The sequence below is a fragment of the Ailuropoda melanoleuca genome, chromosome 6, assembly GCF_002007445.2.
Source record: "Ailuropoda melanoleuca isolate Jingjing chromosome 6, ASM200744v2, whole genome shotgun sequence".
NCBI classification, from domain to species: domain Eukaryota; kingdom Metazoa; phylum Chordata; class Mammalia; order Carnivora; family Ursidae; genus Ailuropoda; species Ailuropoda melanoleuca.
In genome coordinates this window covers 29,187,514-29,207,310 of record NC_048223.1, presented here as the reverse complement: position 1 = coordinate 29,207,310, position 19,797 = coordinate 29,187,514, and the positions used below count along the sequence as shown (strand labels likewise).

General features: G+C 35.5%; 1 protein-coding gene across 2 annotated transcripts in view; it reads left to right on the top strand.

Annotated features, from left to right (window-relative positions):
* Nucleotides 1-19,797, top strand: part of AZI2 (5-azacytidine induced 2) — a 35,495-nt gene that overhangs the window by 10,640 nt on the left and 5,058 nt on the right. Inside the window, exons 2-7 of one of the 2 annotated variants that reach the window (XM_034662104.1) lie at nt 1,957-2,030; nt 2,981-3,201; nt 4,627-4,752; nt 5,218-5,317; nt 6,420-6,568; nt 14,426-14,484. In XM_034662104.1, coding sequence (XP_034517995.1) covers nt 2,018-2,030; nt 2,981-3,201; nt 4,627-4,752; nt 5,218-5,317; nt 6,420-6,568; nt 14,426-14,484 — 668 coding nt within the window. In that variant the 5' untranslated portion in view covers nt 1,957-2,017. The remainder of the gene's footprint in view (nt 1-1,956; nt 2,031-2,980; nt 3,202-4,626; nt 4,753-5,217; nt 5,318-6,419; nt 6,569-14,425; nt 14,485-19,797) is intronic. The other variant, XM_002916205.4, reaches the window with a different exon arrangement.

Genomic DNA, 19,797 nt, shown 5'->3' with positions numbered 1-19,797 from the left:
CCATTTCCCTTTTCATACCTTCTTGCCACACTTTCAGGCCTTCGAACTTGTTTCCCCTGCTGGAAGTTACAAGTACAGTGAAAATCACCATCCTTTTCACCTAGAGTATGGGACTAAGAGTCCTTTGATTTTTTTTTTTTGTGATACCTTCTTTCAAAACCACTCCTTCTCCCCAACCCTCAATTCCCATAGCATTTTCTTTTGTTTCAAATATATTACTTATCTTTATGGTATGATAATTATTTTACTGCACAGCTGTCTTCCACACTGGGTTTTCCTTCCTGAGTAGGTGATTATTTCATGATAAAAATGAATAGAAAATCACACAGCTGAGCTAGGTAGAGCTTTGTGTAAACAAAATTCTAGCATCCATGTAACAGCATCCATGCTCTGATCCTTAAAGTGCACAATCAGTGGGACATCTCTTTTGACTGGGTAGAGCAGTTTATGCTTATTTCTTGTTTGTCAAGTGTTTTTAGGGGAAAAAAAATTATCCCAGTTGAATAAATCCTGCCTATTTGGTTGGATATTAAGATATGAGAAATCATATGTCTAAAATGGGCACAATTTTACCTCCTCTTAAACTACACTACATCCTACCATTTAACTAGCCAACTGTACTTACTCTGCTTGTCGAGCTTTTAAGGTATAATGTGTATGAGAAAGAGTCTTTTATGGAGATACATATGTATACTTACAGTTTGCAGTGTGGTAGTAATCCATACTTTTCTTTTGGAAAGGAAATATCGACATGTTGTCTATCAGCAGCGTGATTGGTATGATGTTTGCTGTTACTTGGGAATAGAGTTGAATTCAGAGAGGAAAAAGTAAACCCCTTTAAACGAGGAAAACTTTTCTCCATCACTAGAACAAAGAGAGCTTCCACCAGAAGCAGCAGGAATTAATTATGGTTCTGACGATCTGCCACCTTTTTTGGGATATGTAGGTAGCGGTAGTCCTTTCTTACTTTTGGACTTTCTTAATAGGGTGGGAAAGATTCTAATTTAGTAGGAGCTGTCCAATGTGGTTAGAAATTTTTAAGTTGGTGTTGCTGAAGACTAAATGGTAGGTTTCACCTATTCATTGTAATGCACGCATTCATTTTTGCCTACCTTTCCTGTGATCCTAGATATAAACAAATTGCTAAATATACCAAACTGACATTAGTTGAGAACAATTGGGAACTTTCCGTTATAAAAATCAGTGAAGCAAAAATACAATGATAGGAGACTGGAATCAGAAAAAACATGCACTTTTCCTTAGTATTCATATTGTCTGAAATAAAGCAAATGAACTAACTTGACAGGCATTGATAGTTACAGGGAGGGAGGTCAGAAGTTTTGGAGAAAAGCGGGCATAGTAAAACATGGATCCTGTGGCTTAATCACCTATGTTTACATCTCATTATTTAATATTTTACTTGGGAAAATTACTTAAATTCCTTCTACCTCAGTTTCCTCACCTATCATATTCTTGGAACAGTGACTGCCACAGTAAGCAATCAGATGTCATTCCAAACAAGGAATAGGAAATAAAAATGTTTTTCATTAATCATTAATATAAGATACATGAAATTCTATTGATAGTCTTTATTTAGAATGCTGTATTTGATATTTTATTTCAAACTAACAAGTATTTAAAAGGATTTTTTAGGTTCTCTTATGACCGGCAGTCCCTCTTACTCTGTTTTTTCCCATGAGGTTTTAAAAGATTTCAGCTACAGGGGTGCCTGGGTGGCGCAGTCGTTGGGCGTCTGCCTTTGGCTCAGGGCATGATCCCGGCGTTATGGGATCGAGCCCCACATCAGGCTCCTCCGCTATGAGCCTGCTTCTTCCTCTCCCCACTCCTCCTGCTTGTGTTCCCTCTCTCGCTGGCTGTCTCTATCTCTGTCAAATGAATAAATAAAATCTTTAAAAAAAAAAAAAAAGATTTCAGCTACAGTTTCTCCTTCCATAGTGTTTTTCAGGAACATAACTCTCAGATGGGAAAGTAATGCTGAACCTAACAGCAAAAGTAGATGTACAGAGCAAGTAAGTTCACTAACTACTGAAATAACTGACTTCTTCTCTTAGGCTTTCAAGTTAGAGTTTGATTTGAATTCTACACTATTGATTCTTCATTTAATAACCAATATTTATTGGGCATCTTACACACAATGATGAGTTGAGGACACAGTGATGAGCAAAACAGACATAAACTTTATCTTCACAGAGCTAACTAACATCTGCTAGCTTTAACTTAGGCAAATTACCTTTTTGATCCTATAAAACGTAGATGATACCTACCTCATAGAATTGTTTGGATGAATTTAAATGAGATAATATTAAAAGAATGTAGTGCATGGTACTGGGACATGGTGAGTACTGAAATGTTAATTCCTTTGCCTCCTATTGCAAATGGACGACAAACAATCAGTTACTGGGATGGAAAGAATATAGTAGAGGATGCATTGAAACTTCTTTAATAGTCTTGTAATGAATTGTACTCAGGAGAGTTTTCGAAAATTTATGATTTGGGAAGTTATAAAACTTGCTTACTTAAATCTGAAAGTGGAAATGATGATAAGGCAGAAATATGTGGGTATAAAATATTTAAAACTTTTTATCCTTTTTAAAAACAATGTTTTACAACTTTTTCTAAAACTTACTAATAATAGCTTAGGTTGGTTTCAGATGCTTTATAAGTATCAACTCATTAAATATTAAGAACTCTGTAAAGTAGTTGCTACGATTTCTTATACTTTATAAATAAGGAAACGAAGGCAGAGAGATTAAGCGCAAAGTCTCACTGACACTAAGTAGTGCTTGGATGCAACTCCTAGAATCTGGTTCTAGACTCCATACTCTTCACCACTATGTTACGCTGCCTCCAAAAGAAATAGGAGTTTTTAACATTGCCCCTGTATTCTCATTATTCTAAATACATCTTTTCCTGCTCATTTATTCACTGCGACATTTTTCTTTTATATTCTTTTAAAAAGCTGTCATGGACACACTGGTAGAAGATGATATCTGCATTCTGAATCATGAAAAAGCACATAGGAGAGACACAGTGACTCCAATCTCAATATATTCAGGAGATGAGTCTGTTGCTTCACATTTTGCTCTTGTCACTGCATATGAAGACATCAAAAAACGACTGAAGGATTCAGAGAAAGAGAACTCTTTCTTAAAGAAAAGAATAAGATTTTTAGAAGAAAAGGTAATTATTATCTTTATTATATTTTATGACTTAAAGAATAATTTAAATATTTTTCTATCCTGTCTTCCCTGGTTGTATACTAAGTTGCCAAGGATAACTCACAGCTGGTCTCAAAACCCAGTACTTCTTATACTGTGCTTCATAGGTCATGTACATGGTGAATATTTGTAGAATAGGATTTGGAGTATATTTTTGGAATATATTTTTCTTGGAATATTTTTTTCTTTTTTCAGATTGCCTTACCTTCACTAACTATATTTTATTCAAGATTTTTAAATTTTTGCAAAAAATGATATGCCAAAAAAGGAAATTAAATGTCAAAGGAGGAAGCTCCTATAACATTGTTCTAATGTATAAAAACATCTTCACCAGGACTCACATCTTCTTTACCTCAAAATTCTCTTTTCTTAAACACACAAAATAACGCTTTTAACTGATAAATTAAGGTCTTCTGTTCACCTTTCTCATGCAGAAACCTGACACTCTTAAATGTTATAAATCTATAAGCTGATTCCATTATAAATCATCATATCTAGTTGGCTTTTTGTACTGGGAAATCTTCATCACTCATCTTTTTTTTTTTTTTTTTTTGAGTTTTAAAGTTTTAACTTAGTTTTGTGTTTCTTCAGATTAGGTCAATGTATTTGTATTTTATAAACAGCAACTTCCCCAAAGGGGAAGGAAATGGATTCTTAGCTGCCAAGGAAATGAATTATCTTGTTATAAAAACTTTAGGATGGGGCTTGGTAGAGTTTGATTCATCTAGGAGAAATAAGAGAAAGGAAGTCAGTTGTAAAAATCATCATAATTTCTTTATATTCATATACATTGTCTTTAATGCTAATCAAATAAATTTGTGATACAATTGGATGAGTGAGAAAAAGAAACATTTTGGAGCTTGTAGTTATGCTTATTTTAAAATTAAGTAGAAAAATGTGATTTGGTGTAGTTAACATTGGAAATATATCCGTACTTTGTGACCAACAATCCTATAATTTCTATTCTGGAATAATATAGTATTTAATGAACTATCACATTTATGTTTTCAAAAGTCAAGTATACCTTAATTTGGTATTTTTTCTGATGATGGAAATGAAATACTAGCTTGGAAAACACCTAAGTACTATAAAAGAATGAGGTACTGTTTTAGTATGATGAATTGATATATGTTATAAAACGAAAAAATACCGATTAAGTAAAAGCATAAAATAGAAGACTTTAAAAATATTTACCTGTAATTTTTTTGCTTTCTTAATCAGTAAGGCTTACTTGTTGAAAGTGAAATGTTCACCTAATTATAGTCCAGTCTATCCCTGCATTACAAAGAAAAGTAAGGTGTGGAGCTAGCAAAAGACTGGCTTCTTTTTTATGTTTGTTTTGTAGAATACCTTCTTTAAGCTTTCCCTTCTAATTTTATACCTTTAGCTTATAGGAGCTCGATTAGATGAAGAAACAAGTTCTGTGGGACGTGAACAAGTAAATAAAGCCTATCATGCATATCGAGAGGTTTGCATTGATAGAGATAATTTGAAAAGCAAATTGGATAAAATGGTAAGTTGGTTTGAAAACAATCTCTATATATTGCAAATAAGTTTGCTTCTTCAGGAAGTTTAAAATTAGAAATAAGAGAAAGATTTACATTTATTAAATAAAAAATTGAAAACATACATCCTTAGGGCAAAAATAGGAATTTTTAATGCTGATATTTATAACTTATTTCTGTACAAAATATGTGTGTATGTAATGATGTCTAGCAATTAAGTATATCTAACACCACTAACTTATTTTGAAAAATCATGACATGGTAGAATTTCTCAATGTGTTTTTAAAAGAAAAAAAGCCAGTGAATAATATGTTCTAAGTTTGAAAAAGAAAGAGATTAGTGAAAAACTGGGTTCATTTTCCCACCTTGCTTTTTAAAGGCCCAAGTCTGTTTTTTTCATCTACCTGAAAATTAATATATATCAACCTATAGATTTTATTGAATGTAATTTGGCATTTTCCCTACTTAACTAGAATAAAGACAACTCTGAATCTTTGAAAGTATTGAATGAACAGCTACAATCTAAAGAAGTAGAACTCCTCCAGCTAAGGACAGAGGTGGAAACTCAGCAGGGTATGCCACTTATTTGTTACAAATATTATAATGGAATCAATATAATTTTCCATTTATGTGTTATATCCATTATCGGTTTTCTATGTCTGTATGCTAAGGCCTTAACTTATTTTATAATTTTAGGCTTACATTAATTTCTCTGATCTGCTTTCACCAAAATTCAACTCCTTTAACTTTTCCTTAGATATAAATTGCATTTTTCCCAGAGGAAATTTGATGGTTTTTATTCAGGGCTAGTTTGTGATGAAGTAGATGAAGAAAGTAGAACTCCATCCTTGTCAAAACATCTTGCCTGCTGGTATGTCCTGGCTCTTCCTTTCTACTGAACTTTTGCCAGCTATTAGACATGCTGTCATGGAGTAGTTACGATTATTTTTTTCTTTTTTTAAATATCTGAAGGTTGTTAAAATGTGCAGATGAGATGCTGGAGTGAATAATTAGTTCTGGAGCATATTGCTATTGGCCTGTTCCCATGAACATTCTGATGAGACAAGCTGAAGAGTAGGCCTCTGAGAGAGACCTTTTGATAAAAGTTTGAGATGAGCTCTCTTACAGTAGCTGGTTGGGGCTTTCTCTAGGTAGACTAAAGAACTAAGTCAAAGGTAAATCAGTATCCAGTTGTATTGAGTTTCTGCAGTAGGTGTTCATGAGTAAATTGTTTTGATGTCATGTTCTAGGCCTGATGGTCATACTTTAAGGGGACTAGATGGAGTAATTAGAGACATGAGCTTCAGTGTCCTCACTTCATTTAATTTTTATCACTGTCTTAACCTTGACTTATGTATTACTGACTTGTCAACAGTTTTAGCATGTGTTTGATTAGTGCTGTATATTTTAAAGTTCCAGACTGACAAACTTGTACTTTAACCTAAACAGAAAATCAGGGATGGTAATGATTAATACATTCTGAAACAAGATTGGTAGGTTTCTTATTCTCATTAGCATAGATTTTTGAAAGTAATTACTGTTTTTAATAAACTGTTAGTTGTGCATGTTTTATATTAGTTTTTGCATTATGTACATTTTACTGGTATAACCTTTATGGAATTGCAACAAATGTAGAATGCAGAAATAACCATTTTAATGTCCATCCTTTTTTTAGTGATAAGGTATTTAAATCCACCTTCATCAAACTGGGAGGTGGAAAAGTTGAGCTGTGACCTGAAGATCCATGGTTTGGAACAAGAGCTGGAACTGATGAGGAAAGAATGTAGTGACCTCAAAATACAGCTACAAAAAGCCAAACAAACGGTACTACAGAATTATTAAATTGAGAAATTCAATATTCTGTGTATGTTATCTATAGGATTTATAACTAAGGATTAAATCATAGAGTTAACGTATATTATAACTACCTGGAGAGTTACATTCTCTGAAAAATTTGTCTTCCTTTTTAATCATTTTGTCTAAAATTTGATATACTGTATACTTCTAGCATAAGCCCAGAATTATAGAATTTTATTGTTTTAAAAAGCTCATTTTAAAAATGCTTTACTAGTTTATTTATTGATTTATTAAAGCTGTTCCTTTTAAACCCCTTTTTCTTCAGTTTCCTTGTTATTTCTTTTTCTGTAAAGTTGAAAGAGAACTCAGGTTTTAAGTTTATCATTTTAATAATTTGATTAATATAGACAGCACAAGAGACAACTTAGTTTTTAGAATTCTTAAAAGAAAAAACTTGACAGAGTACTAATTTTCAAAAGTCTCAATACTTTTGGGGCAACTTTAATTTTCAGCAAATAGCTGAGATTTTAAGAATTGGGGGGGAAAAGTAAAAACAAAAAACCCTGCTGAGCTACTAAAGTATGGTTCGCCTGAAGTCATCCACTAAAACACAAGTTGCCTCTCAGATTCTCACCAAGTCTGTTTTACTAATACTTTACATTGGTTCTAACAAAGTTGAATATGTGTCTAGATGTCATGACAGTTAGTCCAGAAGAGAAAAAGAAGGAATGTAGAGAAAAATGCAGTGTACCAAATGCAAAGTTTAAAATAGTTGTTACAAGAAAAGTTTAGTAGTCTAGCGTCAAACAGCCATTATATACACTCATGTATTTTAAATAAGTTAACCAGTTAGATAATTATTTCTCAGCTTAATCATTTTGCCCATCACAGAGCAAACCCCATTGAGGACCTGTGTCACCTACCCCAGGTTCCCCTTGGGATGCCAATAACTGATAAAGACACTACTTCCCATATTCCCTTACTGCTAGCCAGGACACTGCCCTTGAAATCCCAACTGTCCTTAAATGGAACTGACAGTTCTTTCTCTATAATGTAGTCTTTATTGAGGGTGACCCACCACTTAAGGATGAGCCAGGCATTAATAATATACCATTCCACCTTGGTCTTGGCCAAGTGAATTCCTCTGGACAATGAGAACTTGTTTTCAAGCCCCCAGACCTGATAAAGGGGAAACACTACAGAGATTACTGTCAGTTCCTATTAGGGCAAAATACTTTTTTTCCTACATGACATCTGAAGTTAATCTGTCCCCCCCCCCCCCCCCGCACCACCNCCCCCCCCCCCCCGTTGAACCTGTGATTATATGCAATTCTTTCAAAGGCTTCCAGTATCCTATCCCACAGGCTTAGGTGCCATGGCCCCTGAGAAGCTAGCTGGCTGGCTGGCTGGCTGGTGTGCTTGCTTGTTTATTTATATACATTTTTCTTTATTTTAATTTTCTAAAAATTATAATTCCAGTCTAATTAACATATAGCGTTATATTCTAGTTGTACACTATGATGATTCAGCAATTCTGTACTAACTGCTTATCCTGATAAATGTACTCTTAATCTCCCTCACATATTTCACTCATTCCCCCACCTCCTTTTTGATAACTATCTATTCATTCTTTATAGTTAAGAGTCTGTTTTTTGGTTTGTCTTTCTTTTTTTGTTCATTTTTTTTTTAATTCTGCATATGAATGAAATCATGGTATTGGTCTTTCTCTCACTGGCCTACTTTGCTTTATTTGCATTATACTCTGTAGATTCATCCTTGTTGTTGCATATGACAAGATTCCATTCTTTTTTATGGCTGAGTAATAGTCCCCCGTGTGTGTGTGTGTGTGTGTGTGTACAGACACAGACTCATGGTAATTCTATTTTTAACTTTTTGAGGAACTTCCATACTATTTTCAAAGTGGATTACACCGGTTTGCATTCTCACCAACATGCATGAGGATTCCTTTTATTCCTCATCCATCAACACTTGTCTCTTGTTTTTTGATGTTAGCTATTATGACACCTGACAGGTGTCAGGTGATATCTCATTGTAGTTTTGATTTGCATTTTCCTAATGATGAGTTATGTTGAGCATCTTTTCATGTGTCTGTTGGCCATCCGTATGTCTTCTTTGGACAGATGTCTGTTCGGGTCCTGTGCCCATTTTTAAATCATATTATTTGGATTTTGTTGGTGTTAAATTATATAAATTCTTTATATATTTTCAATATAAACTCCTTATCAGGTATGTCATTTGCCAGTATCTTTTCCCATTCAGTAGGTTGTCTTTTAGTTTTGTTGGTTGTTTCCTTTGCTGTGCGGAAGCTTTTTATTTTGATGTAGTCCCAGTAGTTTATGTTTGCTTTTGTTTCCTTTTCCTGAGGAGACATACATAGAAAAATGTTGCTAAGGCCAATGACAAAGAGATTGCTGCCTGTGTTGTCTTCTAGTTTTATGGTTTCAGGTCTCACATTTAGGTCTTTAATCCATTTTGAGTTTATTTTTGTGTATGGTGTAAGAAAGTGGTGCAGTTTCATTCTTTTGCATATAGCTTTCCAATTTTCCTAATACTGTTTGTTGAAGAGATTTGTCTTTTCCTCATTGCATATTCTCGCCTCCCTTGTCATAGATTAATTGACCATGTAGGCATGGGTTTATTTCTCCGTTCTCTATTCTGTGTCTGTTTTTGTGCCAGTGCCATACTGTTGATTACTCCAGCTTTGTAGTGTATCTTGGAATCTGACATTGTGATATCTCCAGCTTTGTTCTTCTTTCTCAAGATTGCTTTGGGTATTCGAGGTCTTCTGTGGTTCCATACAAGTTTTAGTATAATTGGTCTAGTTCTGTGAAAAGTACTCTTGGTATTTTGATAGGGATTGCATTAAATCTGTAGATAGTTTTGGGTAGCTTGGACATTTTAACAGATTGTTGTACCAGTCCGTGCACATGGAGTATCTTTCCATTTGTTTGTGTCATCTTCAGTTTTTTGTCATCAGTGTTTTATAGTTTTCAGAATACAGGTATTTCACTTACTTGGTTAAGTTTATTCCTGGGTATTTTATTATTTTTGATGTAGTTGTAAATGGGATTGTTTCCCTAATTTCTTCCTGCTACTTCATTATTAGTGTATAGAAATACAGCAGATTTCTGTATATTGATTTTGTGTCCTGCAGCCTGACTGAATTCATTTATCAGTAGATTTTCAGTGGAGTTTTTTCAGGTTTTCTACATAGAGTATCTGTCCTCTGCAAGTAGTGATAGTTTTGCTTCTTCCTTACCAATTTGAATGTGTTTTCTTTTTCTTGTCTGATTGCTGTGGCTGCCATTGCCAGTACTGTGTTGAATAAAAGTGGTGAGAGAGGACATCCTTGTCTTATTCCTGACCTTAGGGGAAAAGCTGTCTGTTTTTTACCCTTGAGTATGATGTTAGCTATGAGTTTTTCTATATATGACCTTTATAATGTTGGGGCGTGTACCTGCCATCCCTACTTTATTGAGGGTTTTTATCATGAATGGATATTGAATTTTATCAAATGCTTTTTCTGCATCTATTGAAATGATCATATGTTTTTTATCCTTTCTCTCATACATGTGATGTATCACGTTGATTGATTTGGGAATATGGAACCACCCTTGCATCCCAGGAATAAATTCTACTTGATGGTGATGAATGGTTTTTCTTAATGTATTGCTGGATTTGGTTTGCTTATATTTTGTTGAGGATTTTTGCAGCTACGTTCATCAGCGATATTGGCCTGTAGTTCCCTTTTTTTTGTAGTATCTTTATCTGGTTTTAGTATCAGGGTAATGCTGGCCTTGTAGAATGAATTTGGAAGCTTTCCTTTCTCTTCTAATTTTTGGAATAGTTTGAGAGGAATAGGTTTAATTCTTCTTTAAGTGTTTGGTATAATTTGCCTGTGAAGCCATCTGGTCCTGGACTTTTATTTGTTGGGAATTTTTTGATTAATTATTCAGTTTCATTGGTAATTCATCTGTTCAAATTTTCTGTTTCTTCCAGATAAAGTTTTGGGAGATTATATTTTTGTAGGAATTTCTCCATTTCTTCTAGGTTCCCTAGCTTGTTGTTATATTATTTTTCAAAATAGGTATTTTTTGTGTTTTCTCTTACTGCTTTTAAAATTTATCACTACCTTTTGCCATTTTAGTTATTATGTGTCTTGCTGTGGACTTCTTGGGATGATTTTATTGGGGGTTTCTGTGCCTGCTGTATCTGGATTTCTGTTTCTTCCCCAGACTTGGGAAGTTTTTAGCTCTTACTCAACTTTTCTGACTCCTTTTCTTTCTCTTCTCCTTGTTGTATCCCTGTAATGCAAATGTTACTACACTTGATGGCATCACTGAGTTTCCTAAAACTGTTTTCAGTTTTTTTTTGTTTTGTTTTTTTTTTCATTCTTCAGTTTGATTGCTTTCCATTACTCTGTCCTCCAGGTCATTCATCCTTTTTTTCTGCTTCCTGTAGTCCACTATTTTTAGTGCATTTCTAATTTCAGTTGCTGAGTTACTATTTTTTATCATTTCTGTCACTTTTTTGAGGGTTTCACTGAGGTCCTCCACTCTTTTCTCAAGTCCAGTGAGTATCTTTATGACGATTATTTTAAATTCTCCATTAGGCATATTACTTATCTCTGTTTTGTTTAGCTCTCTTTGCTCTGTTCTTGTCCTTCTTTCTTTGGGAACATAATCCTCTCTTAATTTTGTCTGTTTTTTGTGTTAGGAAAGTCACTGTGTCTCCAGCTCTTGAAACAGTGGTCTTATGAAGAAGAGCTCCTGTTGTGCTCTGCAGTACAATGTCCCCTGTTCAGCAGAACCTCATGTTTCAGGGATGTCTCCTATGTGTGTTGTGTTACCCTACTGTTTGGATTAAGCTGCTTTTGCCTTCAGTCCAGTTGTCTGCAGTGGCTCTCTTTGTTGTGACCAGGGTCTGGTCCCTGTGTTGTTAGTGAGCCAGTTTGGGTCCACCTAGGGCTTGGCTCAAGGCAGACCAGGCTTTTCCCAGACAAAGTAGCACTGAACTTCAGGGTACTTCCCCTCTGTTGTGCCTTCAGAAGCTTTTGTTGGTGAGCTGGCCCTATAGCCAGACCACATGTCTATCCTGCTACCCCCTGTACTGGCCACAGCTGGACTGGTGTGTGTGTGGTTATTGTCCCCTCTCTTCAGGACAGAAGTCCACTTTGGAGCGGTGTTGGCCCTGTCACGACTGCCTACACACTGCCTACAGACCTCTTCGGATGGGCTCTGGCCAATGGCATATTGGAAGAGGCAGGTTCACAGATGAATGTATATATACCATAAGGGTATATGGTATTAGCAAGGTTTGATGAGGTCTACTCTGAGGGGGGAGCTGGAGCTGCTTTTGAAAACTGCTTTATTGCTGGTGGGGGTGAGTCTGCAGAAGGGGGAGGGGAGTGCATGCAGTGCCAGCGAGGTCTATGCTGGTCCGCTGTGGGAGGATACCTGCTGCTGCCCAAAACTGTGGAGGCTGGTTGGGTTGGAGAGGGCAGGTTGCAGAAGCACGTAGGGCACGCTGTTAGCGACCTAAGTGGAGAGCGTGCTGCACTGGTTCCCACATGTGTCCATGTAAATAGGGTGGGAGCCCAGGGAGGGAAATGGCACCCACCAGCCCTTTTGTTCTTGGAGAAGTCTCCCAAGGATCCCTGCTGCTCCAGCACATGTTCCTGAGATTAGTAAACTTACCTCACCCATGTACTGGAGGCATTTTTTAAAGTGCTGCTTCTATGCTCTATCTTCTTGGGGCTGATTATGCTGTCTCTTTAGGGGCTGGAATTCTGTTTCCTCTCATCCTCCCTTTGCTCCCAGAGCTGAGCCCACCAAATTTTAAAGTCCCAGGTGTTAAGCCTCACTGATTGTAAGAACTGGGGTAATTTGGTTTTCAAAGCCAAACGTTATGGGGGTATGTTTTTTCTGTGTGTGTTCCCCATACCTGGGTTGCTGGGTGTGAGGGTCTGTTTTTCTCCCTTCTCTGTGCCAGTGGTGTCCCTCCCTCCTGCAGACAGTCCTGTGGGTGGGTGTGTTTAGCTCCTGCCTGCTCTTCCTGCCTCTTCAAAATGGCCGCCTCTTTACGTTCTGCTGTGGAGAGTCTGTTCTGCCAGTTCTCTGGGTTATTTACACTGATGTGGATGTTATCTGGCTGTATCCGTGGAATGAGGTCAGCATAGGATCCTCCTACTCTGCCATCTTCTTTTAGAAAAAAAAAGGTCTCTAAAGATTTTATTTATTTGAGAGAGAGCATGAGACACGGGGTTGGGCAGAGGGAAAAGCAGACTACCCGCTGAACAGGGAGCCCAGTGCGGGGCTCAGTCCCAGGACCCTGATCATGACCTGAGCTGAAGGCAGGTGCTTAATCGACTGAGCCACCAAGTGGCCCTAGAGGCTTTTTTCTTTTTTTTTTTTTAAAGATGTGATTGCAAGAAAGGATCTGTACCTTGAAGCTCTGAATTATAAATGTCAGTAAATAGATTTTCCTTGAAAGGGAAATGATAGCTTGTTACATAATGGATATTTCCATATGAGGAGGAAGCAGTACCATGGCATTGTAAAAAACTTGGCTCATAATTATGGTGTTGCTTATTAACTATGTAACATTAGGAACATCATTTAATTCTTTTGACCTTGTTTTCTATAAAGTAGATTTTTAAATATCTGTTTTTTTCCATAAAGATTAGGTAACGTGTAACACATTTAGCACAATGCCAACTATATTAGTGTATTCAATAAGTCAGTGTTCAAAAAAAACTTACGGTAATCCAGAAAAGCAGTACTGTTAAGGGGGTGTGTGTGTTATAGTTCAGTTCTTATTAGTTACTCTTTTCCACTAGATGGTGCTAGGGGATAAATTTGCTTTTAGTTTAATTCATCTATCATAAATCATAGAAACAGACATTTGAAGGTAGAAGACACTTTAGAAATTTTTTGCTTACTGATGAAATGGCATTTGAAAGACAAAGAAACAAGAGTTTAATAAAGGGGGAATTTTTAAAAAACAATTTAAGACTTAATTCTCACCTTCATAGAAATTTCTTTGGCAGGGTGAGTGGGTGGGATTTAAAACTTAAAAATGCTCACAACTAAGATAAAGAAATGAACCAGGAAAAGGAAGAGTGGAATGCTTAATATAAACTTATCAGAGGTTCCAAGTTGAAATCTTGATGTTGTGAGATGTACACTTTTAAATTTTATTCAAAGGTATTGCTGATCAGAATCCTCTTGGATGTGGAAATCAGAGGGCAAGTCAGGGAGAAAAATTTATGTTCACTTTATTAATCTTGCTTATATCTACTATAGCTATATTTACAAATATTTTTGAGGTGGTATTTTCTGTGAAACATTTTATAACATCTTTTAAAGTGTGAAATAGCATCCCTGCATGGACATAATAATGAGGTTTTTGTTGTTGTTGTTGTTTTTATTCAGTTGATTACTGTTTGGTATTAATGAGATCAAGATTCCAGGGTCAGTTCCACTATGGCCCTTTTTAAACTTTCCTCCAATATTCCAGTCATTTATATTCAGAAAAGTTGATCCTTTGGAAAAAAAGACACTAGGGGCAAAGAAGTTTAGAAAACATTGGATCTCTAAAATGGAGTTGGTGTAGAGTTCTAAGGTACCTAATAATAGCCCATTTAGTGATCCACAGTGTACTATTGTATATACCAAAGGTTCTGAGAGGTCCTAGAGTGTAGGAACCTGTTTAACTTGAACAATGTTTCTCAATATTTTGTAACCATGGGCCCCTGTATATGTAAAACTTCCATATCATAAGGCACTAGTTGGGAAGCACATCTATACTTCTTAACAGTTACAACTTTTAAACTTTTTTTTTTTTCTAAAACAAATATGACAGGATCCATCTCAGGAAGACAATCTAAAAAGCAGCGATCTCCAAAGACTGAGCATTTCAAGGTATGAACATTTTTCAACATTCAGAAATAATATATTCTTCTGTAGGCCACTTTATGTAGTTTACCTAGATTTGTTATGATTTAACCTTAAAAACTCATGGATACTATTTGGGTACTGCATGTAATCTTTAATCACAGTGGATTTATAAAAAACATTTAACTGCTCTTCAACAGTTGGCTTGAACTTAAGTAGTAGAAAGGTACATATTGCGAGGCCTTAAAATTTTTGAGCATTCAGTATTTTAGAGCTTTAGGGAGCCTAGCTGTATAGAAAATATTCTGTAATAAATTCTGATTTTGCATGAAGAAGTATACATTTCCTTATACAGTAATACTGTGTAGTCTTAAGGGCAAACTTGGACCACCTTAGTCTTTGGTATAACATGAATTTTGAGATAACTGTCCTCTTGGGTTAAAAACAAAAGTAGCTATAAGAGTTCGTGTATATTACACTAACCCTTTTTCCCTTAAATATATGTCATTTTTACTTAAGTAACATGTACAGTGTTTCAAATTATCTTATTTTACATCCCTTCTGTATATGGATACTTTCATCCAATGAAAAATAGTGAGTTGACTTCATTGTTGGATCATTTGGCTTTCAAAGTTTACTAAGCTAAAGTAAATAATGTGAAGTGGCTCCTACGTACTCCTATCAAAAACCTAATTGAGAGAAATGATCGACTAGGGCAAACAATTTGAGGATTGCAGCCGATCTGGATCCAGGGGGTAGCCAAACTTTTTCAATAAAGGATCAGCATACTTAGGCCTTGCGGGTCATAACATCTCTCTTGCAACTACTAAACTCTGCCATTTGAACAGTTCTTCTGTTATACCTTCAGTTTCATCTAACTTCACAGCAAGGAAGTTTTTCCTTTTTTAACAGTGTCTAGATCAGTGTCCATGTAAATTATTTCTGAAAGTTGTCTTTGAGATATATTTATTTATTTTAGAAAGAGAGGAGTGTGTGTGAGCAGGGGGAGGGGCAGCGGGAGAGGGGAAGTGGACTCCCCACTGAACATGGATCCCGACACAGAGGCTCTGTGTCAGCCACCATGAGATCATGACCTGAGCCGAAAAAAAGAGTTGGATGCTTAACCATCTGAGTCACCCAGGCACCACGTGTTTCTGAAAGTTTTCTTCTTTATCAAAATTATCTTTTCTCCTGTCAACCTAAGTTTCCCCTCATTTTGTTTTATTTATCAGTTTTATAAGCTTCTTCAGAACACTTTTGGAAAGCAGGGAACAAAGAAACGTGTTAGAATCAGAGTACGTCAAATGAAAGGGCTATGTATATTATGTATAGAGGTACATGATACAGATTGACTTCTGCTTCCATTCATGGGAAATTTTACATAATTTGGATCACATCTACTGAGAATAACTCAAAAAGCTGCCCCTCCCCCCCCGCCCAGTGTCTCTAAAGACCTCATAAAACTAACAAGATAGTGAGGAATGTCTATACCAGGATTTAAGAGGATAAAGGTACAAGGAGATGAGTCTAGTTTTTGAGGCTGCCAGGCTATATAATTGTGGCTTCAAAGTGCAGTTTTGAATTCTCTAAAGCTTCGTATTAACTCAGTATCAGCTGAGAGAAACAATTTTTAGAAAGATTTGCCTTAAGTTCACTCTAAGAGATACTTGTATGCTAAAAGAACCGTATAATTAAAGCATGTCCTGATGGCTTCCTAGTGCCCAAAGTTTTACACAGGTTAGTTTGCATTTATTTTATGGAAACTATGGATTGCAGAACTGATTAGGTTTCCCTTTTTTGGTAAGTAACTAGAAAACTAATAACTAAATTTGTAGTTTAAAGCCCTTGGTAAACTTTGTATCATGCATTTTTATGTTAGCCTCATTCTTAGCTGCATTTTATCTTGTTTTTCCTTCACCTTACCATTTATACCTATTCCCAGTTTATAGTCCTGTTGTATTAATATTTTTAATTTACCTCATCACTTTTAAGTGGAACAATTCAGATGTAAGTTTACTACGTTAGCAAAAAGGTACATAGGAATGTTTCCACAAAACCTTTAAAGTACAAGTTATACATATTTTTAAGGATTATTTTTCATTTATTTTTAAAACACCCTTTTTGGGAAAACTTTTTTCTCATATTTCCTCCATCATATTGCCAGGCAAAGGAGGTACTATATTGTTTCCCTCACATAGAGTGAATCTTTAGTTACTAGCGGCCTTTTATATGGTACTTACTGTGTACATCATTTAACAACAGCCCAATCAGAAATTTGGCCTGTTTCCTGCCAGTGTTCTGTTTGGTGTTAGCCTTAGGTTGTTGTGCTCAGTTCTTAAACATATGTAGGTATGGAGTAAACTTACACTGTGAGCTTCTTAAAATGCAAATCCTTAGGAAATATGGATTAGGTTAGTGTTTTTCAAACTGTGCTGTGTTCCCTTAGTGGTCATGAAACTTTGTTGTGTCGAGGGAAGTATTTTATACAAATACTGAATAAAACAGAATAGAACATACCAGAGTGTATTACACATAATAAGGGGGTAAGTATGGTTTCTCATAACTTGTTTTCCTTGGGTTACAGTGCAAAATAATTCCTTGCTGGGCCTGACAATCAAAAATGTCTAAAAGACACTTGGTTTGGGGAAATCATAGTTATCAAAATATCCATTTCTAAATCTTTAGCTCTTGGGTGAGATTATCTCATACTTTTAGTTCCTCTGGGGAATGTAATAGTTCAGTAAATTTTCAGAAGCTAAAGAAAAACACGAATGGGTGAAGTAAAAAATTAGATTTTTCTTAGACAAGGAATACTCATTTCAGTATTGAAGAGCTGAATGTATAGTGACACTTAAGAAAACTGGGATTTTATGCAATTTGACTTCGTAAGCAGGATATGAAACCTGCTTATTCACATCTCAAGAAGGAGGTACATTACATTTAAAATTTAGAGGGTTGAGGGGCACCTGGGTGGCGCAGTGGTTAAGCGTCTGCCTTCGGCTCAGGGCGTGATCCCGGCGTTGTGGGATCGAGCCCCACATCAGGCTCTTCCTCTATGAGCCCTGCTGCTTCCTCTCCCACTCCCCCTGCTGGTGTTCCCTCTCTCGCTGGCTGTCTCTCTCTGTCAAATAAATAAATAAAATCTTTAAAAAAAAAAAATTTAGAGGGTTGAAATCTGGGGTTAAGAAGGTTGTATTGGCAGCCAGCATATTGGAGGTGCTTGGTAAATGTGTGATGAAGATGATGGTAATGATGATATGAAAAATGTTACCCCATAAGGGAGCAGGCATTCCTTCGACTGGATAATTAAAAGATGGGTTTGATCAGGAACATGTTAGAGTATGGAGTAAGTTCTCCTGAACTTGTTCCCTCATGCAGAAGATGTGGTTACCCAGCTTGCCAAGTTGGTGTAAGAACATGGTTGAGCATTTATTATGTTAGGCATTTCACACATTTTTTTGTTTCGTCTATTTTATTTGGTAGGGTTCTCATTTGGGATGCTTTTTAGTGTTGCATCTCAGTGCTCAAGTAGTTTTATAATTTCATACACACACACACACACACCCACACACCCCCACCCACCCCTACCTGTGTCATTTAAAGCAAAACTTAACTAAATTCACACTCCTGGAACTCTGCTGAAGATTTGTGGATGACAATTTGCCTGTTCCAGTTTCACTTAAGTTATGATTTAAATACTTTGTTCAAATAGAATTAATTTTTTTTAATGTACTTTGAAGACTGTTTAAAGTATAGTGACTGTTATTACTTTGTTATCCACAAGGGGGAGAGCTTATACTTAGTTTTGTTTTGGTGGGGTTTTTTTTGTTGTGTTTTGTTTTGTTTTGTTTTTTAATTCAGGTGACATTAAGGGCAAAAAAAAAAAAAAAGACTTGGTGACCTAGTTTTTAGTTTAACCTAGTTTATAAGCAGTCTTCATTAAATTGAATTGGAAAATGTGTATTAGACACTGCTTTAACACTTCTATTAGAATTGTTTCTTTTTTATTTTACATGCTTAGCTATTTTGAATGATTAAATATGTTTGATATTCTGGGATCCAAACATGGTCTTGGATATTTTCTTTTCTCAAAGTCAGGTACTGATTTACTATCTCATGCCAATAATTAAACACTGTTTTTAAACTATTACTCGTATCCTGACTGCATGAATTAGCACATATACAGCACTTACACTTACTGCTGCGTAATGTGAGCAACTCTTTGGAAAGCATACTGAATACCCACAATTGCAACAAGGAACGAACAACTCTTCACACTTGAGACAGGTTCCTATGTGAAACATTCATTGTAGCATACATCTCAGATGTTTACTGGTGAAGTGGAGATGGTTAACTAATTTTTGTGAAGTAATTATTTCACACTTATCAAAAACCTGCAAAAAGCTCTGTGATTTTTAATAGACTACTGTTTGACAAATGACATTTACAATAGACTAAAACATGTAGATTTTTCCTGAAAGCAGTATAAAGTTCATTCTTCTTCTAATCAAAGAATTGTAGTCTGAGTAGAATAGAAATATCTTGATAAAAAAGGGTATGTAACCTTACATTCAGAATCATGGTTTTTGAGTAGATCTGTTGCATTGTAATTCGAATAGGATATTAGATTTAGATACAACAGTGTTATCCCTTGGCTTGTTTAAAGGCTTTTATTTATAGCTAGATAAAAATTGACATTTTCTAACTTGATTTATTAAATTTATGCCAATATCTTTAAGAGGCAGTAACGGTCGTTTGAATGCTATGAGATCAGTTGTTTTTATACTTAACATTTTACCTATTCTTGTTTAGCAAAGTAAGAATATATATTGAAGATTTGTTTAATTGGCAATTAAAAACCAAAAAAAAAAAAATCATGAATATCCATGTTTAACGGATGAAACTTTTACAAATTAGGTTTAAAATAACTAATTTATAACATCTCAGATAATTGGGGTAAAATACTTTTAATTATGAAAATGAGAGGCATTTATGAAGTTTTAAATTTCTGTTTCATATAATCCTCTTTCTCTAGCTTCTTTTCCCTTACCAGGAAATCATCTGGCTCTTCTTGTCTAGTGCTGTCATGTCACATTGGTTTAGAACCAACAATATGAGACAGCCCAGTCAAACATAAAAGAATGAAATGCATGAAACCTAAATTTTAATGTGGATTTGGGTATACGTTCAGCAGTTGATACATTTCAATTCACAACGTCAAAAACCATAATCAAGAGATAAATACAAATTAAAACTCTATACATGAATAAACGTCACTTTATTTTTTATCTGATTTGTATATGAAGACCATACCCCTTACTTTTAAAGTATAGTCACAGC